The sequence below is a fragment of the Dendrobates tinctorius genome, unplaced genomic scaffold, assembly GCF_039654945.1.
Source record: "Dendrobates tinctorius isolate UK_male_01 unplaced genomic scaffold, ASM3965494v1 ptg000030l, whole genome shotgun sequence".
Lineage (NCBI taxonomy): Eukaryota > Metazoa > Chordata > Amphibia > Anura > Dendrobatidae > Dendrobates > Dendrobates tinctorius.
In genome coordinates, this window is record NW_027361698.1 from 46,659,631 (window position 1) to 46,681,471 (window position 21,841).

General features: G+C 43.4%; 1 protein-coding gene across 9 annotated transcripts in view; it reads right to left on the reverse strand.

Annotated features, from left to right (window-relative positions):
- SCLT1 (sodium channel and clathrin linker 1) overlaps nt 1-21,841 on the reverse strand; it is a 312,009-nt gene that overhangs the window by 171,908 nt on the left and 118,260 nt on the right. For all 9 annotated transcript variants that reach the window (XR_012231549.1, XM_073572082.1, XM_073572079.1 and 6 more), the window contains 3 exons: nt 21,414-21,505; nt 9,170-9,347; nt 77-175 (listed from right to left, as the gene is read on the reverse strand). Coding sequence is in view for 8 of the 9 variants with exons in the window: in XM_073572082.1 (XP_073428183.1) it covers nt 77-175; nt 9,170-9,347; nt 21,414-21,505 (369 nt within the window). In the remaining variant the exon portion in view is untranslated. The remainder of the gene's footprint in view (nt 1-76; nt 176-9,169; nt 9,348-21,413; nt 21,506-21,841) is intronic.

Here is a 21,841-nt window from a genome sequence, read left to right on the forward strand (position 1 = left end):
AGACTTCAGAATGGCGGGGCAGTCGCCCGTCAATAAAGGCACTGCAAGTCACACATGTTGGGTAAGACATTGCTACCTCTTTCCTTGTTCTTGCAGCAGCTTCGTGAATTATCTTAGAAATCGCCTGCTGCATAGTTTGAATTTCTTCTTCCTTTTGCTTTTCTCGAAGAAGTGCCTGCAAAGGACATGGACAATCATGTGATAAGACACACCAAATCTTACACTGTGCCCCAACACAAAGCACAACCTTTGCTTTATCAGAGTAGTCTTATGAATATACAATGTACTGTGCTGAAGAAGAAACGCAGGGAAGTAATGAATAACTCCAAGCCACAAAGCTATTACAAAAAAGTGCATGTCTGGATATAGATCTGAAAAGGGCTTTCCATTCCCATTGCTGGAGCTTGTAAACCACGTGGGGGACGGGCATTACAATCTGAACTCCTTGTGGGAATAATGGACACTCATTCCTTTTAACATGACAGGAACTAAGACGCATCCTGATATGCCAGCATCATGTTATAGAGCCGGAATAGCTGATAAGATTATAAGGGTTTGTCTAGAAAGGCTTAGGGCCCCGTCACACATAGCGACTCACCAGCGATCCCGACAATGATATCAACTTGTCAGGATCGCTGGAGTGTCGCTACATGATCACTGGTGAGCTGTCAAACAGGCAGATCTCAGCAGCGATCAGCACCAGCGACGACGAGCGCTCGTGTCGCTGTGTACCTTAGATACCAGCGCGCTGGTGCAGGGAGATGGTAACCAAGGTAAAGAGCGGGTTTCTAAGCGCCGCGCAGTGCTTAGAAACCTGCTGTTTACCTTGGTTACCAGCTCCCTGCATCAGCGCGCTGGTAACTAAGGTACACAGCGGGTTTCTAAGCGCGGCGCTTAGAAACCCACTGTTTACCTTGGTTACAAGCTCCAGCTCGCTGATCGCTGGTCTCCCGCCTGCCACACGCAGCGATGCGTGCTGGCCAGCAGGAGACCAACGATCAGCAAAAATGTCCACCTCTTTCCACAACGATCAGCGATACCCGGCAGGGGGGGAGGTCGCTGATAGGTGTCACACACAGCGATCTCGCTGGTGATCGCTGTTGCGTCACACAACTTGTGACTCAGCAGCGATCTCGCTAGCGAGATCGCTGTGTGTGACGGGGGCTTTAGTATAACGACTCTGCTCATTCTGGGCTCAGCAGTCATAGAGGCGGGGCTGATCAGTGACTGAGATCTTAGTGTGCACACTCATATAGGAAAGGCTGTCAATCGCTCATTGGTTCCTGTGGGACCTTCCTGGATTTGGGAATCCGTCCCGGGAGGTCGGTGGCATGTCCAGATTTCAACAATGCAGAGAATACAATGAAAGAGCAGAGTGCTATCAGTTCTCTACCCCACCGTTTAGATTATCTGTTTATGTCATGGTGCAGCAGGCATGATGAAGTCACAAAGTGAGTGTGTAGGGGGGCATCATACTTTGTGGAAGGGCACTATATGTTGAGAGCATCAGGGGGACATCATAAAGTGTGCCTGCACTATAATGAGTGAGAGCACTATGGGGGCTTCATAATATGTGTGAAGATACTGTGGGGGCCTAATAGTCTGTGGGGCACTATGGGGGGCATCAAAGTGTGGAGCACTGTGGAGAAATCATACAATGGAGACAATATAATGCATGAGGAACACTGTAGGAGGGAATGCTCGGTGAGGGTATCATACCGTGTGAGGGCATGGGGCACTGTGGAGAAATCATACCATGGGGACAATATAACGCATGAGGAACACTGTAGGAGGGAATGCTCGCTGAGGGTATCATACTGTGTGAGGGTATGGGACACTGTGGGGAAATCATATCATGGGGACAATATAACGCATGAGGAACACTGTAGGAGGGAATGCTCTGTGAGGGTATCATACTGTGTGAGGGTATGGAGCACTGTGGGGAAATCATACAATGGAGACAATATAACGCATGAGGAACACTGTAGGAGGGAATGCTCGGTGAGGGTATCATACCGTGTGAGGGCATGGGGCACTGTGGAGAAATCATACCATGGGGACAATATAACGCATGAGGAACACTGTAGGAGGGAATGCTCGCTGAGGGTATCATACTGTGTGAGGGTATGGGACACTGTGGGGAAATCATATCATGGCGACAATATAACGCATGAGGAACACTGTAGGAGGGAATGCTCTGTGAGGGCTTCATACTGTGTGAGGGTATGGGGCACTGTGGGGAAATCATACAATGGAGACAATATAACGCATGAGGAACACTGTAGGAGGGAATGCTCGGTGAGGGTATCATACTGTGTGAGGGTATGGGGCACTGTGGGGAAATCATACAATGGAGACAATATAACGCATGAGGAACACTGTAGGAGGGAATCCTCTGTGAGGGTATCATACTGTGTGAGGGTATGGAGCACTGTGGGGAAATAATACAATGGAGACAATATAACGCATGAGGAACACTGTAGGAGGGAATGCTCTGTGAGGGTATCATACTGTGTGAGGGTATGGGGCACTGTGGGGAAATCATACAATGGAGACAATATAACGCATGAGGAACACTGTAGGAGGGAATGCTCTGTGAGGGTATCATACTGTGTGAGGGTATGGAGCACTGTGGGGAAATAATACAATGGAGACAATATAACGCATGAGGAACACTGTAGGAGGGAATGCTCTGTGAGGGTATCATACCGTGTGAGGGCAAGGGGCACTGTGGGGAAATCATATCATGGAGACAATATAACGCATGAGGAACACTGTAGGAGGGAATGCTCGCTGAGGGTATCATACTGTGTGAGGGTATGGGGCACTGTGGGGAAATCATATCATGGGGACAATATAACGCATGAGGAACACTGTAAGAGGGAATGCTTGATGAGGGTATCATACTGTGTGAGTGTGTGGGACACTGTGGAGAAATCATATCATGGGGACAATATAACGCATGAGGAACACTGTAGGAGGGAATGCTCTGTGAGGGTATCATACTGTGTGAGGGTGTGGAGCACTGTGGGGAAATCATACAATGGAGACAATATAACGCATGAGGAACACTGTAGGAGGGAATGCTCGGTGAGGGAATCATACTGTGTGTGTAGCAATGTGGGGAAATCATATCATGGCGACAATATAACGCATGAGGAACACTGTAGGAGGGAATGCTCTGTGAGGGCTTCATACTGTGTGAGGGTATGGGGCACTGTGGGGAAATCATACAATGGAGACAATATAACGCATGAGGAACACTGTAGGAGGGAATGCTCGGTGAGGGTATCATACTGTGTGAGGGTATGGGACACTGTGGGGAAATCATATCATGGGGACAATATAACGCATGAGGAACACTGTAGGAGGGAATGCTCTGTGAGGGTATCATACTGTGTGAGGGTATGGAGCACTGTGGGGAAATCATACAATGGAGACAATATAACGCATGAGGAACACTGTAGGAGGGAATGCTCGGTGAGGGTATCATACTGTGTGTGTAGCACTGTGGGGAAATCATATCATGGCAACAATATAACGCATGAGGAACACTGTAGGAGGGAATGCTCTGTGAGGGCTTCATACTGTGTGAGGGTATGGGGCACTGTGGGGAAATCATACAATGGAGACAATATAACGCATGAGGAACACTGTAGGAGGGAATCCTCTGTGAGGGTATCATACTGTGTGAGGGTATGGAGCACTGTGGGGAAATAATACAATGGAGACAATATAACGCATGAGGAACACTGTAGGAGGGAATGCTCTGTGAGGGTATCATACTGTGTGAGGGTATGGGGCACTGTGGGGAAATCATACAATGGAGACAATATAACGCATGAGGAACACTGTAGGAGGGAATGCTCTGTGAGGGTATCATACTGTGTGAGGGTATGGAGCACTGTGGGGAAATAATACAATGGAGACAATATAACGCATGAGGAACAATGTAGGAGGGAATGCTCTGTGAGGGTATCATACCGTGTGAGGGCATGGGGCACTGTGGAGAAATCATATCATGGAGACAATATAACGCATGAGGAACACTGTAGGAGGGAATGCTCGCTGAGGGTATCATACTGTGTGAGGGTATGGGGCACTGTGGAGAAATCATATCATGGAGACAATATAACGCATGAGGAACACTGTAGGAGGGAATGCTCTGTGAGGGTATCATACTGTGTGAGGGTATGAAGCACTGTGGGGAAATCATACAATGGAGACAATATAACGCATGAGGAACACTGTAGGAGGGAATGCTCGGTGAGGGTATCATACTGTGTGTGTAGCACTGTGGGGAAATCATATCATGGCGACAATATAACGCATGAGGAACACTGTAGGAGGGAATGCTCTGTGAGGGCTTCATACTGTGTGAGGGTATGGGGCACTGTGGGGAATCATACAATGGAGACAATATAACGCATGAGGAACACTGTAGGAGGGAATGCTCGGTGAGGGTATCATGGAGTTTGTCCTCTCCGTGTTTGCATGGTTTACTTCAGGTACTGAGGAAGTTTCCTCTCGCATTCCAAAGACATACTGATAGGGAATTTAGATTGTGAGCGCCATTGGGGACAGTGATAATATATATAAAGCGCTGTGGAATAGGATAGCGCTATATAAGCAAAGCATAATAATAAATGCTGTATGTGTGAGGAACTGTAGGTAAGATATTATATCACACTGTATGCATGTGTGGGGCATCTTTGTGGCATACTAAGTGGGGGAGCATTATACTGTATGGGGGTTATGAACGGTGTATTTTTCTACATAAAAACATTAAAGAGTTTCATTTAGGCACAATTTCTGTGTGCGTACAAAAAGGACTAGCCAGAATAAGGGTTGTAGCTTGGTTTAAAGTGAATCTGTCAGAAGGATCAACACTCCGAAGTCGTCTATATGGGCATGCAGGTTATTTAAAAATGATTAAAATGATATCTTGATATCTGTGATCCAATGTCTTATTCAAGAGAAATCCACATTTTCCTTAATAGGTAAATGAGCTGTAAAGATCTATGGGCCGGACACATAGATCTCCTTGAGTATTTGCCTCTAGGACCTATTTTAAATGAAAGCAAGACTATGGAGTCGGAGTCGGTATTAAATGCATCGACTCAGACTCCTAAAATATATAATAAATTGGGTTCGGTATAGGATGTGCTATAAATGTTTTCATAAGAATTTGTGAAAGTTAGGAAATGTCCTATAAATGTCTGTTCTGTTCCTGATCTAAGAATCTCGGCTTTTAGTGGAGAGGAATCTGTTCTGCACTTTATGCACAGGCTCAGTAGGGGGGCAGTGCTGTGGAGGCGGAGTCGTGGAGTAGGGAGTCAGGGAAATTGAGGAATCATATGTTTGCTTACCAACTCCAGAGCTTGGAATACAAGTGGCTGTTACCAGTGCGAGACATGTAGTGACTGACAGCTCTCCTGATCTACATGAATAAATCTAGATGTGAGGAACAGAGCGCTCAAAAGGGTGATACCCTATTACGGGAGAGTGGGTAAGGGCTGGCTACACTTACCTGTTGGAGTTGTGACAGGCACAATACCTATGAAGGCATGAAAATAACCACTGCCCTGTAGCTGGCGGATAAATCCTCCAGGAAATATGAACTTCCCTCCCCTTCCCTATTGGTTTCAACATTGTTGTGGGTGTTCCCATAGGTTACTGGCAGCCATTTTGGGCCTTTATAAACTAATCTGTTGTCATGTTTTGCACATTTGTTTTTGTCAATTGATAAAGACACCATTCTGAAAATTTGTATTTTTATCATCATCATTGTTGAAGAATTGGATAACTCCGGACGCGCCGCCCACCCTATGTATTTTATCGAACTGCACATGTCTCACACTGGTGATGCCCCCTTTTCATTTCAAATAAGTTTTGGAGGTAGATTCTCAGGGAGATCTATGTCCAGCCCATAGATCTTAACAGCTCATTTACATATTAACAAAACTGTGGATTTCTCAGGAATAAGCATTGGATCACAGATATCAATGTATCATTTATTCAACTTTCTATGACTCCCGTACTTATATACACAGCTTAGGAGGGTTGATCCTACTGACGGATTTAAGAAATTGCACCCATCGTTTCAGGTCTCTCTTTCTGGTCTATAACATTTGGGAGGTACAGGCCTAATAGAAGCACTTCTCTCAGCAACTACAATATAGCAAGTGTTGGACTGTGGGCAATAAATGACAAGGCTGCATTTTAACATATGCACATTTAAAGAAAGAAAAATATGATTACAACTTTGGTCAGCAACAAACTTCCCGCAGCTTGCGATTTTTGACCTCTCCTGAACAAGAAGGTTTCATTTACTATTGGGTGGGAGCCAAAAGTCTGGTGTTCTACAGGAGACTGGGTAGCAATTACGTAAATTGGAGTGACACTAACATAAGATCCCATGCTAGGAAACACATTAATTATTTCATTAACGCCCGAGTGTCAGCAGGAATCAGCTAATGCACAAACAAAGTGACATAATGTCTATACGAAATAGATTAACAAACAGGTCCTGCAATTACCGATGCAAAATATGCTTCATCATGGTCTGTTTAACTCACATTTCCTTAGCTATGACAGGCTTTTAGAAATGGTGATCTGAAAAGTCAAGATTTCTCATGGGGGAATTTCTCTCCAACGCAACAGTGGAAAGAAGTTCTAGTTCTAATGAGCAAAGAAACCTACAAACGTCATTTGCTGTAATGTTATTTTGTATACCACAGGCATATATAAAAGGCAAAATGGTGATCAGGGGTAAACATATATACAGTTCCAAAAGTATTGACACCCCTGCAATTCTGTCAGATAATACTCAGTTTCTTCCTGAAAATGATTGCAAACACAAATTCTTTGGTATTATTATCTTCATTTAATTTGTCTTAAATGAAAAAACACAAAAAGAATTGTCCTAAAGCCAAATTGGATATAATTCCACACCAAACATAAAAAAGAGGGTGGACAAAAGTATTGGCACTGTTCGAAAAATCATGTGATGCTTCTCTAATTTGTGTAATTAACAGCACCTGTAACTTACCTGTGGCACCTAACAGGTGTTGGCAATAACTAAATCACACTTGCAGCCAGTTAACATGGATTAAAGTTGACTCAACCTCTGTCCTGTGTCCTTGTGTGTACCACATTGAGCAAGGAGAAAAGAAAGAAGACCAAAGAACTGTCTGAGGACTTGAGAAACCAAATTGTGAGGAAGCATGAGCAATCTCAAGGCTACAAGTCCATCTCCAAAGACCTGAATGTTCCTGTGTCTACCGTGCGCAGTGTCATCAAGAAGTTTAAAGCCCATGGCACTGTGGCTAACCTCCCTAGATCTGGACGGAAAAGAAAAATTGACAAGAGATTTCAACGCAAGATTGTGCGGATGTTGGATAAAGAACCTCGACTAACATCCAAACAAGTACAAGCTGCCCTGCAGTCCGAGGGTACAACAGTGTCAACCCGTACTATCCGTCGGCGTCTGAATGAAAAGGGACGGAATGGTAGGAGACCCAGGAAGACCCCACTTCTTACCCCGAGACATAAAAAAGCCAGGCTGGAGTTTGCCAAAACTTACCTGAAAAAGCCTAAAACGTTTTGGAAGAATGGTCTCTGGTCAGATGAGATAAAAGTAGAGCTTTTTGGGCAAAGGCATCAACATAGCGTTTACAGGAGAAAAAAAATAGGCATTCAAAGAAAAGAACACGGTCCCTACAGTCAAACAAGGCGGAGGTTCCCTGATGTTTTGGGGTTGCTTTGATGCCTCTGGCACTGGACTGCTTGACCGTGTGCATGGCATTATGAAGTCAGAAGACTACCAACAAATTTTGCAGCATAATGTAGGGCCCAGCGTGAGAAAGCTGGGTCTCCCTCAGAGGTCATGGGTCTTCCAGCAGGACAATGACCCAAAATACACTTCAAAAAGCAGTAGAAAATGGTTTGAGAGAAAGCACTGGAGACTTCTAAGGTGGCCAGCACTGAGTCCAGACCTGAATCCCATAGAACACCTGTGGAGAGATCTAAAAATGGCAGTTTGGAGAAGGCACCCTTCAAATATCAGGGACCTGGAGCAGTTTGCCAAAGAAGAATGGTCTAAAATTCCAGCAGAGCATTGTAAGAAACTCATTGATGGTTACCGTAAGCGGTTGGTCGCAGTTATTTTGGCTAAAGGTTGTGCAACCAAGTATTAGGCTGAGGGTGCCAATACTTTTGTCGGGCCCATTTTTGGAGTTTTGTGTGAAATGATCAATGTTTTGCTTTTTGCTTCATTCTCTTTTGTGTTTTTTTCATTTAAGACAAATTAAATGAAGATAATAATACCAAAGAATTTGTGTTTGCAATCATTTTCAGGAAGAAACTGAGTATTATCTGACAGAATTGCAGGGGTGTCAATACTTTTAGCCACAACTGTATTAACTCGATTTACTAATGTATCAATCCTATGCATTTAACAGTACATGCGATCTGTTTTGTGGGGTTATTTATGCGCTATCTGTAAATTTTATAAATTGAGGTGTTAATAGGTAGTTCTGAAGTTCTTACGCTTTGGGGTATGTTCACACTAATGTATTTTTAGTCCAGTGTTAGACTGTGTGTTACTGTAGATGTGCGATTTTCTACATGGATCTCAGGTCAACGTGGGGAAGAAAAAATAAAACCATAGCATACACTAGTCTGGCTGGTGCAATACAAGGCTGCTCCTTTCCACATCTGCTATGCAGACGAGCATGTTGAGCGGCAATAGGAGCCACTCACATCTGCAAATTTGGGACACAAATTTCAGTGCTCGAATCAACTTAGCACCTGGCTCAGATTTGGTCCTTGTCTTGGCACATTTACATTTTTCCCTCAAATCACTCCACCGGGCAGAAGAGAATTTGTGGATGCAACCTGGGGGCACCTACAGAAAAACACCAATCTTTAAAGGAGAAAAAAGAAGCGCTCCTGGGACCTGCTAAAGTGGAATGGCAAAGCATGTCCATGAATAGCTTTTTGAGTTGATGGACTCATGACATATCTAGTTGCAGACTCAGCATAAGCTTCTATCTTCCCCATAAGGTTGCTTTGCCTACAGATCAGTTTATATGGCTTTATTGTTCTTGTGGTTAATAATGCGCAATCAATGACACACTATGTCAGTGACTACATTGCATGGCTTTACCTGGTCCTTCTGTAGGTTGGCTTCCTCTACGATCTGTAGACTGTCTCGCACTCTGGAAACCGCTTCATACTTCTCTTCTTCTAGTTCAGAAGTTTTTGTCTGTAGCTCCGCAAGGTGCTTTTCTAGTCGTGTTTTTTCCCCTTTTAACTGCTCCACATCTTGCACTGCTGCTTTCAGCCTTTGTATTGAAAATCAAGCATTAAGGTTGATGGACAAAAAGCAATAGTATGAAGGAACAGGTCATATAAGGTCACGAACACGATGGTCCATTGATTTATTTATGACCAACATAATACCTGTAGCTTACAACCATTTTTATTACATCAGATCTTATTTTTTTTTTTTTCATACAGAATTAACTATGTCATTCACAGTAAAGATCTATTAGCAACAAAAGTGCAGAGAAAAGACTAGATGTAAAAAGGTACTGTATAAAGTGTACTGTATAAAGTGAGAAGTAGTGAGCATGTGCAACCACCACTCCTGCAGTGAGTGAAGCAGAGATTGCACATGCTCACCACTGCTTCATTTCATAGGTGACTTTAGGACCCCCATTCTTGTGATTAGTGGAAGTCCCAGTGGTTGGACCCCAGCAATCATATTTATCACCTAACCTATATTACCCTTCCTTATCATAGGTTATTTATAGGACAACTCTTAAATTGCACACAGCTTGTGTTTTATATAGCCTGACCATATCAGCATTCTTTAAGAAATCTCATATTGCAGATCTAAATATACCATACATATTCGAGTATAAAAACCTCAAAAAGAGGAAAAAATCCTCCAAAAAATTCAGATACAAACCAGACAGGCCTAAATGCATCTACACTAATACAGGGTGCAGCGGACCCAAGTAAAATGGCAGCTGCACAGGTGCATAAATACCAAATGAAACAGCCAGCCTACAATCAGGGATTGGCCGTGTGGTACACCAGTGCAGAAGAAATAATCCGCATGTGGCAGTGTTCACACAGGGAATGCAGGGCTTCTGGTTCACAACCTCTTAGTAACACCATATAGGGGGGCTGCCCAGTGCCACATGCGGATTATTTCTTCTGCACTGGTGTACCACACGGCCAATCCCTGATTGTAGGCTGGCTGTTTCATTTGGTATTTATGCACTTGTGCAGCTGCCATTTTACTTGGGTCTGCTGCACCCTGTATTAGTGCAGATGCATTTAGGCCTGTCTGGTTTATACTCGAGTATAAGCAGACCCGAACATAAGCCGAGACACCTAATTTTACCACATAAAACTGGGAAAACTTATTGACTTGAGTATAAGCCTAGGATGGGAAATGCAGCAGCTACTGGAAAATTTTAAAAATAAAAATATATACCAATAGAATCACATATGGAAGTATAATCTGCCCAATTTTTGCATGCTGCATGTTGAAAGATACCATGTAGAAGTTTGTACACAAATATGAATGTGTGGTCTAGCACTGGCTGTTTTAGGCGTCTCGTTCCATATTCTCCTTAAAGTTAAATGTTAAAATGACACTGGCCATGCCCAGTGATCTCCTAGCACAGTGCTGGGCATGACCTCTGGGCAAAGATGAAGATCACCATACAGTCCATTCCACACTGTAAAAGCCAAGAACATCACAGAGCTAAGCGACCCAAGATTTGTTCATCCAATACTTATGACATTATAATAGAAAACATTTTTCTTTATGTTTGCGTTTCTGAGCAATGTCCTCATCTACTGTATAGTTATCTACTATCAGTGAAAAACTGTACATGGTGAACAGTCATCTTCACCAATGGCACAAATATACACAACTCAAAATGTAGTAGTTTATTTTGTACATTTTTACCAGTAAGTAGTCTTTTTTTGCAAAATTAGGATAATTTATTGTTGATGTACAGTGCCTGCACTTACTAAGCATTTTGTATTCTTTATCTCATTGCATTCTTGTAATAATTACGTAGTAAAACCCATGAAAGTAACATAGTTATTAAGGTTGAAGGAAGACTTTAAGTCCATCTAGTTCAACCCATACCCTATCCTAAGTTGCCCTAACATATTGATCCAGAGGAAGGCAAAAAAAAAACCCATGTGGCAAACAGTAAGCTTCACATTGGGGAAAAAAATTCCTTCCCGACTCCACATACGGCAATCAGACTAGCTCCCTGGATCAACGCAATATTAAGGAAACTAGTGTATATACCCTGTAATATTATACTTTTCAAGAAAGGCATCCAGTCCCTTCTTAAATTTTAGTAGGGAATCACTCATTACAACATCATATGGCAGAGAGTTCCATAGTCTCACTGCTCTTACAGTAAAGAATCCGCGTCTGTGAGTATGCTTAAACCGTCTTTCCTCCAGACGTAGAGGATGCCTCCTTGTCCCCGTCACAGGTCTAAGAGTAAAAAGATCATTAGAAAGGTCTTTGTATTGTCCCCGCATATATTTATACATTGTGATAAGATCACCCCTAAGCCTTCGATTTTCCAAACTAAATAACCCCAAGTGTCTTGGTATTGCAGACCCCCTAGTTCCCTAATAACCTTGGTTGCACCCGCTCCAGTTCAGCTATGTCTTTCTTATACACCGGAGACCAGAACTGTACACAGTATTCTAAGTGTGGTTGCACTAGTGACTTATATAGAGGTAAAATTATGTTCTCCTCATGAGCATCTATGGATCTTTTAGTGCATCCCATTATTTTATTTGCCTTTGCAGCAGCTGCCTGACACTGTCCACTAAATGTGAGTTTGTCGTCCACCCATACACCCAGGTCTTTTTCAGTGACAGTTTTGCCTAGTGTTTTACAATTAAGCACATAATTATACATCTTGTTTGTTCTACCCAAGTGCATGACCTTACATTTATCCCCATTAAAGCTCATTTGCCATTTATCAGCCCAAGCTTCTAGTTTACATAAATCCTCCTGTAATATAAAATTGTCCTCCTCTGTACTGATCACCCTGCAGAGTTTAGTGTCATCTGCAAATATTGAAATTCTTCTCTCTATGCCCCCTACAAGGTCATTAATAAATATGTTAAAAAGAAGCAGGCCCAAAACTGACCCCTGAGGTGCCCCACTGCTAACTGTGACCCAGTCCGAGTGTGCTCCATTAATAACCACCCTTTGTTTCCTATCCCTGAGCCAGCTCTTAACCCACCTACACATATTTTCCCCTATCCCCATTGTTCTCATTTTATGTATCAACCTTTTGTGTGGCACCGTATCAAAAGCTTTTGAAAAGTCCATGTACACCACGTCCACTGCATTCCCTTGGTCCAGCCGGAACTTACCTCTTCATTAAAGCTTATCAGATTAGTCTGACAGGAACGGTCCCTTGTAAACCCAGGTTGATATTGGGTCATGAGGTTATTCGTCTCCAGATACTCCAGTATAGTATCTCTTAGAAAACCCTCCAGGATTTTACCCACAGTTGAGGTTAAACTTACTGGCCTATAATTTCCAAGTTCAGGTTTTGTCCCCTTTTTGAATACTGGCACCACATTTCCCATACGCCAGTCCTGTGGTACAGACCCTGTTATTATAGAATATTTAAAGATTAAAAATAATGGTCTATCTATGACTGTGATTAATTCCTGCAGTACTCGGGGGTGTATCCCATCCGGGCCCGGGGATTTGTCAATTTTAGTGATTTTTAGACGCCGCTGTACTTCCTGCTGGGTTAAGCAGGTGACATTTAATGGAGAATTTTTATCCCTGATCATGTTATCCGTCATGGGATTTTCTTGTGTAAATACTGTTGAAAAAAAGTCATTTAGCATATTGGCTTTTTCCTCATCCTCATCCACCATTTCACCCAGACTATTTTTAAGGGGACCAACACTATCATTTTTTAGCTTCGTACTATTTATGTAGTTAAAGAATATTTTGGGATTATTTTAACTTTCTCTGGCAATTAGTCTCTCTGTCTCAATCTTTGCTATTTTGATTTGCTTTTTACAGATTTTATTTAATTTTCTGTATTTATTTAATGCCTCATCACTACCTACTTGCTTTAATTCTCTAAATATCAATTTAAAAGGGTTTTCCAAATATTACATTACAATAACACTCTCTTATGTGCCCCATTTTTTTGCACTATTATTACTTATTATTATGAAAAGGGGTATACAAAATAAAAACGAGTAATAACAATACAAGTCACGACTGGTACAGGAGGAGAGAGAGGATCTTGCCTGCGAGGGCTCAAAATCTACAAGGGATGGGTGAGAATACAGTACGCGAGGGTAGAGCTGGTTGTGCAGCGATTTGGTCGATTGGTGGTTACTGCAGGTTGTAGGCTTAACGGAAGAGGTAGGTCTTCAGGTTCCTTTTGAATGTTTCGATGGCAGGCGAGAGTCCGATATGTTGTGGCAGAGAATTCCAGAGTAGTAGTGAAACGAGGGAGAAATCTTGTATGCGATTGTAGGAAGAAGAGATAAGAGGGGTGTAGAGAAGGAGATCTTGTGAGGATCGGAGGTTGTGTGTAGGTAAGTACCGGGAGACGAGGTCACAGATGTATGGAGGACACAGGTTGTGGATGGCTTTGTATGCCGTGGTTAGGGTTTTGAACTTGAGTCTTTGGGTAATGGGGAGCCAGTGTAGGGACTGACAGAGGGGAGAGGCTGGGGAACAGAGGGGGGACAGGTGGATTAGGCGAGCAGCAGAGTTTAAAATAGATTGCAGGGGTGCGAGAGTGTTAGAGGGGAGGCCACAGAGCAGGAGGTTGCAGTAGTCAAGGCAGGAGATGATGAGGGCATGGACTAGGGTTTTTGCAGATTCTTGGTTGAGGAATGTACGGATCCGTGAAATGTTTCTGAGTTGAAGTCGGCAGGAAGTGAAAGGGCTTGGATTTCTGGTTTGAAAGAGAGATCAGTGCCAAGGATTACCCTGAGGCAGCGAGCTTGTGGGACTGGGGAGAGTGGGCAGCCATTTACGTTAATGGATTGGTCCGTTAGGGGGTCGAGTGAGATGGAGGAAAGATGATCAATTCTCTTTTGTTCATATTAAGTTTTAGAAATCTAGCGGAGAAGAAGGATGAAACAGCAGACAGACATTGTGGGATTCTAGTTAGTAGGGAGGTGATATCTGGTCCAGAGATGTAAATCTGTGTATCATTAGCATAGAGGTGATACTGAAAGCCGTGAGATTCGATGAGCTGTCCAAGGCCGAAGGTGTAAATGGAGAAGAGCAGGGGCCCTAGGACTGAACCTGGCGGGACTCTGACAGATAGGGAGCGAGGTAAGGAGGTGGTGTGCGAGTAGGAGACACTGAATGTCCGGTCTGTTAGGTATAACGAGATCCAAGATTGGGCCAAGTCTGTGATGCCAAGAGATGAATGGGTCTGTAGTAATATGGAATGATCCACAGTGTCAAAGGCAGAGGACAGGTCAAGGAGGAGGAGGAAAGAGTATTGTCACTTGGATTTGGCGGTTAATAGGCTATTGGTGACCTTAGTTGGGGCAGTTTCAGTGGAGTGGTGCGGCCGGAAGCCAGATTGTAAGCTGTTAAAGAGGGAGTAAGAAGAGAGGTGGGTGGACAGTTCAAGATGGACGTGTTGGTCAAGTAGATTTGAGGCATTGGGGAGAAGTGATATAGGGCGATAGCTAGATACAGAGGATTGGTTAAGAGAGGGTTTTTTGAAGATAGGTGTGACTGAGTCAAGTTAAAAGCTTGAGGGGAAAACATCAGTTGTTAGTGATAAGTTGAAGAGATGGGTTAGGGTTGGGATCGGGTCAAGTGCACAGGTGGTGAGATGTGATCTTGAGAGTAAAGTGGAGAGTCGATCTTCTGGTGGAGAAGTTGGTTTTGGAGGAGGAGGGCTGGGCAGTTAGGAGGAAGGGCTCTGGGGGTTGTCAACCAAAACTGTCTCTGATGTTATCAATCTTCTGTTTGAAAAAGGAAGCAAAGTCTTCAGCTGAGATGAGTGGAGAGGAAGGAGGTACTGGGGGACGGAGGAGAGAATTGAAGTTGTTGAATAGCTGTTTAGGGTTGTGAGACAGGGAGGCTATGAGAGATGAGAAGTAGGTTTGTTTTTCTGCAGCGAGTGTGGCCTTGAAAGTAGTGAGGGACTGTTTGAATGCGATGAAGTGCTCGTTGGAGTGGGATCTTTTCCATCTCCGCTCAGCAACCCTGGAAGCCCACCTCAGTTCTTTGGTCAGGCTGGTGTGCCAGGGCTGTCTGTTGATTATGCGAGCTTTGGAATGTGTGAGAGGGGCAACAGATTCCAGAGCTGCAGCTATTGTGGTGTTATACAGAGTGGCAGCAGCATCCTCACTGTGTAGTGAACTTATGTCTGTATGAGGGAGGAGGGAATCAGACAGTGAGAGTACATCGAGATGTTTAAGATTTCTGCGAGGGTGTGCAAGTTTGTGGGGTGGGTATTGTGGACCCGGAGAGGAGAGGGAAGAGAATGTAAGTAAATTGTGGTCAGAAAGAGGAAGAGGTGAGTTAGAGAGGTTGGCTAGGGAACAGAGGTGAGTGAAGAGGAGGTCCAGTGTGTGGCAATCTTTGTGAGTGGCTGCAGAAGACCATTGATTGAGCCCAAAGGAGGAAGTGAGAGATAGAAGTTTATTGGCAGCTGAGAGGGAAGTGTCAATGGGGATGTTGAAGTCACCCATGATGATAGTGGGGAAGTCAGCGGAAAGGAAATGAAGTAGCCAGGTGGTGAAGTGGTCGAAGAAGGTGGTGGCTGGCCATGGAGGGCGGTAAATGACAGCCAGTTGGAGGTTGGAGGGGGAGTAGATGCACACAGAGTGCACCTCAAAGGAAGGGAGGGAATGGAGGGTGGCAGTGGGATTGGGGTGAAGGAGCAGTTATCTGACTGGAGAAAAACAACTCCTCCGCCATGCTTGCTGCTAGGGTGGGGTGTGTGGGAAAGGTGGAATCCACCATGCGAAAGTGCAGGAGGAGAGGCTGTGTCAGAGGGGGTGAGCCAGGTTTCAGTGATAGTGAGGAAGAAAAGTTTGTTAGTAATGAAAAGATCATGGATGTAGAAAAGTTTGCTGCAGAAAGAGCGAGCGTTCCATAGAGCTCCTGTTAGTGGGACTGTGGACGAATGGTTATAAGGTTAGGGAGGTTACGGAAAGTTGTGATAGAGCGGGGATGGGAGGTAGAAATGACTGTGGGAATGTGAGGAGGACCAGGATTTGGAGCGATATCACCCACCGGCAGTGAGAAGGAGCAAAGAAAGTGTTAGCAGGTGGGAGCAAAAAAGAGCATGAGGGGGCTGTCTATTTGGAGACAGAGGATTGTATGTTGAGGAACAGTTCTGAGGAGGAGGTGAGATGGATGGGGAGGATTGAAGAAGAGATGAACAGTAACTAACTAGGTGTAGGGATTAGGGGGTTAGCAGAAAGTGAATGATTATAGGGGTCAGAGTGAAAATAAACAGAAACATTGTTTACAGTGACTCTGTGTCCAGTTACCTTCAGTTCCCTTAAGGTTCAATTCTGGATTAATTCTGAATCTTCACACCTATATGATACACACTTATAGGAAACACGCTGCAGACTGAAGTCTTGGCAGACTTAGGGTTTACAATATATGACCTTTTCTTAGTTGTCTCACAATTGTCACCATCCCATGCCTGTTTAGAAGTGAGGTTTCTTCACTCCATAGCTATCAGGTCTCTGGACAACAGTGGACAAAATGTGTAGTTCTATGCATCCAAGTTGCCTTAGTGCTGTAAGTCCACCCCTTCCTCCCAATAGCGTGGGATAGCGCCACGACCGTCCTGCTGTCTGTAAATGTGATGTCAGTTGTGATATCCCATATACAGCTCACAGAGAAAGACAAAGCTGCACTTTGTGTAGGCAACGTCATAGGCAATGGGTAGATTACAGAACGTGGTGGTCAAGAGGCCCATGCAAGGTCGATACTAGTACACAAGATAATTACAAGTCCACTTCTTTGACCAAATAAAAATCTCACAGTGATTTAATCAAAGTACTGGACAAACCTTTTAAAAAGTTCCAATTTTTCTTAATCACACTTCATAAAAAAGCTAATTTAAAAAGTAATGTCATTTTAGTTGTTATTTTATAAATCGATAGCACACATGAAAATAAGCAACTTTGCAATATAACCTACCAGAGAAATCATCTTTTTTCCCTCCAGGATTGATCATTCATTACTAGAGTTGAGCGATACCGTCCGATACTTCAAAGTATCGTATCGGATGGTATCGGCCGATCTTTAAAAAAAGTATCGGTATCGCCGATTCCGATACCGGAAGTCCCATTCAAGTCTATGGGACTTCCGGTATCGGAATAAGAAAAACCCTTTCCTGCCCTTGTACAGCCTCTCTGGGGTCTGTACGGGCCTTTCGGGGGGCTGTGCCGGCCTGCCAGGGGGTCTGTGCAGGCTCCGGTGGTCTGTGCCGGCCTGCCGGTGGTCTGTGCAGGCTCCGGGGGGCTGTGCCGGCCTGCCGGGGGGCTGTGCCGGCCTGCCGGGGGGCTGTGCCGGCCTGCCGGGGGGCTGTGCCGGCCTGCCGGGGGGCTGTGCCGGCTCCGGGGGGCTGTGCCGGCCTGCCGGGGGGCTGTGCAGGCTCCGGGGGTCTGTGCAGGCATCGTCCGATGGGACTACAAGTCCCATCGGGCGATGCCTGCTACCAAGACAGTGATTGACACATTAGCCAATGATGGGACAGTAGTAGTCCCATCATCCGGCTAATGTGTTAAATGTAAAAAAAAAAAAAAAAAAAAAAAAAATTACATGCTACATACATACAACATGCATACTACATACATACTACATTCATACTACATACATGCTACATACATACTACATATATACTACATGCATGCTACATACATACTGCATGCTACATACATACCACATACATACTACATACATACTACATATATACTACATGCATGCTACATACATACTACATGCTACATACATACCACATACATACTACATATATACTACATGCATGCTACATACATACTACATACATACCACATATATACTACATACATACTACATATATACTGCATGCTACATACATACTACATATATACTACATGCATGCTACATACATACTACATACCACATACATACCACATACATACTACATACATACTACATACATACTACATACATACTACATGCTACATACATACTACATATATACTACATGCATGCTACATACATACTACATATATACTACATGCATGCTACATACATACTGCATGCTACATACATACCACATACATACTACATACATACTACATATATACTACATGCATGCTACATACATACTACATGCTACATACATACCACATACATACTACATATATACTACATGCATGCTACATACATACTACATGCTACATACATACCACATATATACTACATACATACTACATATATACTGCATGCTACATACATACTACATATATACTACATGCATGCTACATACATACTACATACCACATACATACTACATACATACTACATACATACTACATGCTACATACATACTACATGCTACATACATACTACATATATACTACATGCATGCTACATACATACTACATATATACTACATGCATGCTACATACATACTACATGCTACATGCATGCTACATACATACTACATACATACTACATGCTACATACATACCACATATATACTACATACATACAATACATTCATACAATACATACATAGACATACAGTACATATAACATAGAGTAACATACTTACCAATACTTGTCACATTGTTCCCCGAAGCCATTGTCGTCTACGGAATAAATATTAACATAACAAACCACAAAAATACTCACCCACGATCCGAAGCAGTCCACGAGTGTGTCCCACGACGATCTTGGGTAGAGAACTGCAGCATCAGATGATGCTGCCGTTCTCTACGGGCTGCAGGAATCCAATGACGGAAGGTAGGTATCCTTCCGCACTGTATTCCTCCGCCACTTAAAAAAAAAAGTCCCTAGTCTCACTTTATGCCATTGCTGTGTGGGAATTTCCCACACAGCAATGGCATAAAGTGAGACTAGGGACTTTTTTTTTTAAGTGGCGGAGGAATACAGTGCGGAAGGATACCTACCTTCCGTCATTGGATTCCTGCAGCCCGTAGAGAACGGCAGCATCATCTGATGCTGCAGTTCTCTACCCAAGATCGTCGTGGGACACACTCGTGGACTGCTTCGGATCGTGGGTGAGTATTTTTGTGGTTTGTTATGTTAATATTTATTCCGTAGACGACAATGGCTTCGGGGAACAATGTGACAAGTATTGGTAAGTATGTTACTCTATGTTATATGTACTGTATGTCTATGTATGTATTGTATGAATGTATTGTATGTATGTAGTATATATGTGGTATGTATGTAGCATGTAGTATGTATGTAGTATGTATGTAGCATGCATGTAGCATGTAGTATGTATGTAGCATGCATGTAGTATATATGTAGTATGTATGTAGCATGCATGTAGTATATATGTAGTATGTATGTAGCATGTAGTATGTATGTAGCATGCATGTAGTATATATGTAGTATGTATGTAGCATGCAGTATATATGTAGTATGTATGTAGTATATATGTGGTATGTATGTAGCATGTAGTATGTATGTAGCATGCATGTAGTATATATGTAGTATGTATGTGGTATGTATGTAGCATGCAGTATGTATGTAGCATGCATGTAGTATGTATGTAGTATGTATGTAGTATGTATGTAGCATGCAGTATGTATGTAGTATGTATGTAGTATATATGTAGTATGTATGTAGCATGCATGTAGTATGTATGTAGCATGTATGTAGTATGTATGTAGTATGTATGTAGTATATATGTAGTATGTATGTAGCATGTAGTATGTATGTAGCATGCATGTAGTATGTATGTAGTATTTTTTTTTTTTTTTTTTTAACATTTAACACATTAGCCGGATGATGGGACTACTACTGTCCCATCATTGGCTAATGTGTCAATCACTGTCATGGTAGCAGGCATCGCCCGATGGGACTTGTAGTCCCATCGGACGATGCTTGCACAGACCCCCGGACATCAGCACAGCCCCCCGGCAGGCCGGCACAGCCCCCCGGCAGGCCGGTACAGACCCCCACAGGGTGCACAGACCACCGGCAGGCCGGCACAGCCCCCCGGCAGGCCGGTACAGACCCCGGGCAGTCCACACAGCCCCCCGGCAGGCCGGCACAGCCCCCCGGCAGGCCGGCAGAGACCCCCGGAAGGCCCGAAATGACGGCGCATCATGATGCGCACACACCGCGCATCATGATGACGTCAGGCCGTCAATCAACTGAACTTCCGATTCCGATGCCGAATTCCGATATTGAAAAAATATCGGAAGTCGGTATCGGAATTCCGATACAGCAAGTATCGGCCGATACCCGCGGTATCGGAATGCTCAACACTATTCATTACTAAAATTCTCAAGTTCTAGTTGAAATCTGTATTCAGCAAAGATAACGATTTACATTCCTGAGATAGAAGATGACAGCTACTACTGATTAGCATCTATACAGTCAGGAAGGGTTGGGAAGACGGGAAGAACTAGAGGCAGAGATCCTCCATCCTAAGTGTATAGAATCTTACCAGTAGTAGTAACTGCTGTCCCCTATCTCTCCATTGAGAAAATCTGTCTTCACTGAATACAGATTTTACCCGTAAATTGAGAATTTTGAAAATGGAAGATCAGTCCTTGCGGAGAAAGAGGCACTTTTTTTTTTATATATTACAAAGCTGTTAATTTTCAGGTGGATTATTGAATTGTTAAATAAACAATAAAATGATGGCTACTCTGTAAAGTATGACTAAACTGTTATGATAGTTTTTTGAAATTCTGTGGCTGCCTGTAGATAAGTGGGGGCCTGGATCCTCCACTGAGACCCCCACCAATTGTTCAAACCACTTTACAAACCATGAAGATCCAGACCATGATCAATCGACAGGATATAGCCATATCAAAAAGTTTAGTTCCACTTTAAAATAACAAAGGTTATTCTGTATATTGACTTTGTATACACGTGTTTATCATCACATAGCCTCAGTGTACTATAAGGCAAAATCTGACATTAATAATCAGTGGATTGCATTATCCTTTTGTTCTGCTGTACAGGATTCTAGGCGGCATCTTCTTCTAATGAAAAGATGGCATGCTTACAACAGATCACCATGAAACCAATTACTCACACAAAGCAAACTGATTAATTAGATGGCATCATTGCCTACATGCATGGAAGGAAAATGATACACACTCAGCCTAGCAGTCATTACCTGGTTTCTAATAGTGTTACTGCAGTCTGAAGCTGTTGCCCCCGTTTGTCTGCCGCGTCTTCCTTGCCCCGGGCTGCCAACACCTCTTCTTCCTACAGAGCACAGAACAAATTCAGCATAACCCATTTTCAGCACTAACAAAAGCACCTGGATCTCTTTCTGCTCATTATGAGCTGGAGAGATGGAGAAGAAACATCATTACATATACATTTTCATCGCTCCCAATGTTTACTTATTGATTTCTTTGCTGTGTCTCAATTATGGCTTCAGCCATTAGCACAGAGATAGGCATAGCTCTTCCATTTTTGCTACCCCTTTGGGGGCGATTGCTTGAAGTGAGACATCCAAGATCGCCTCAGTAATGAGATAGGGCAGATGCTGGATTAGGATATCACAGATCTGCTATTACGGAGGTTATTCGCTCTATG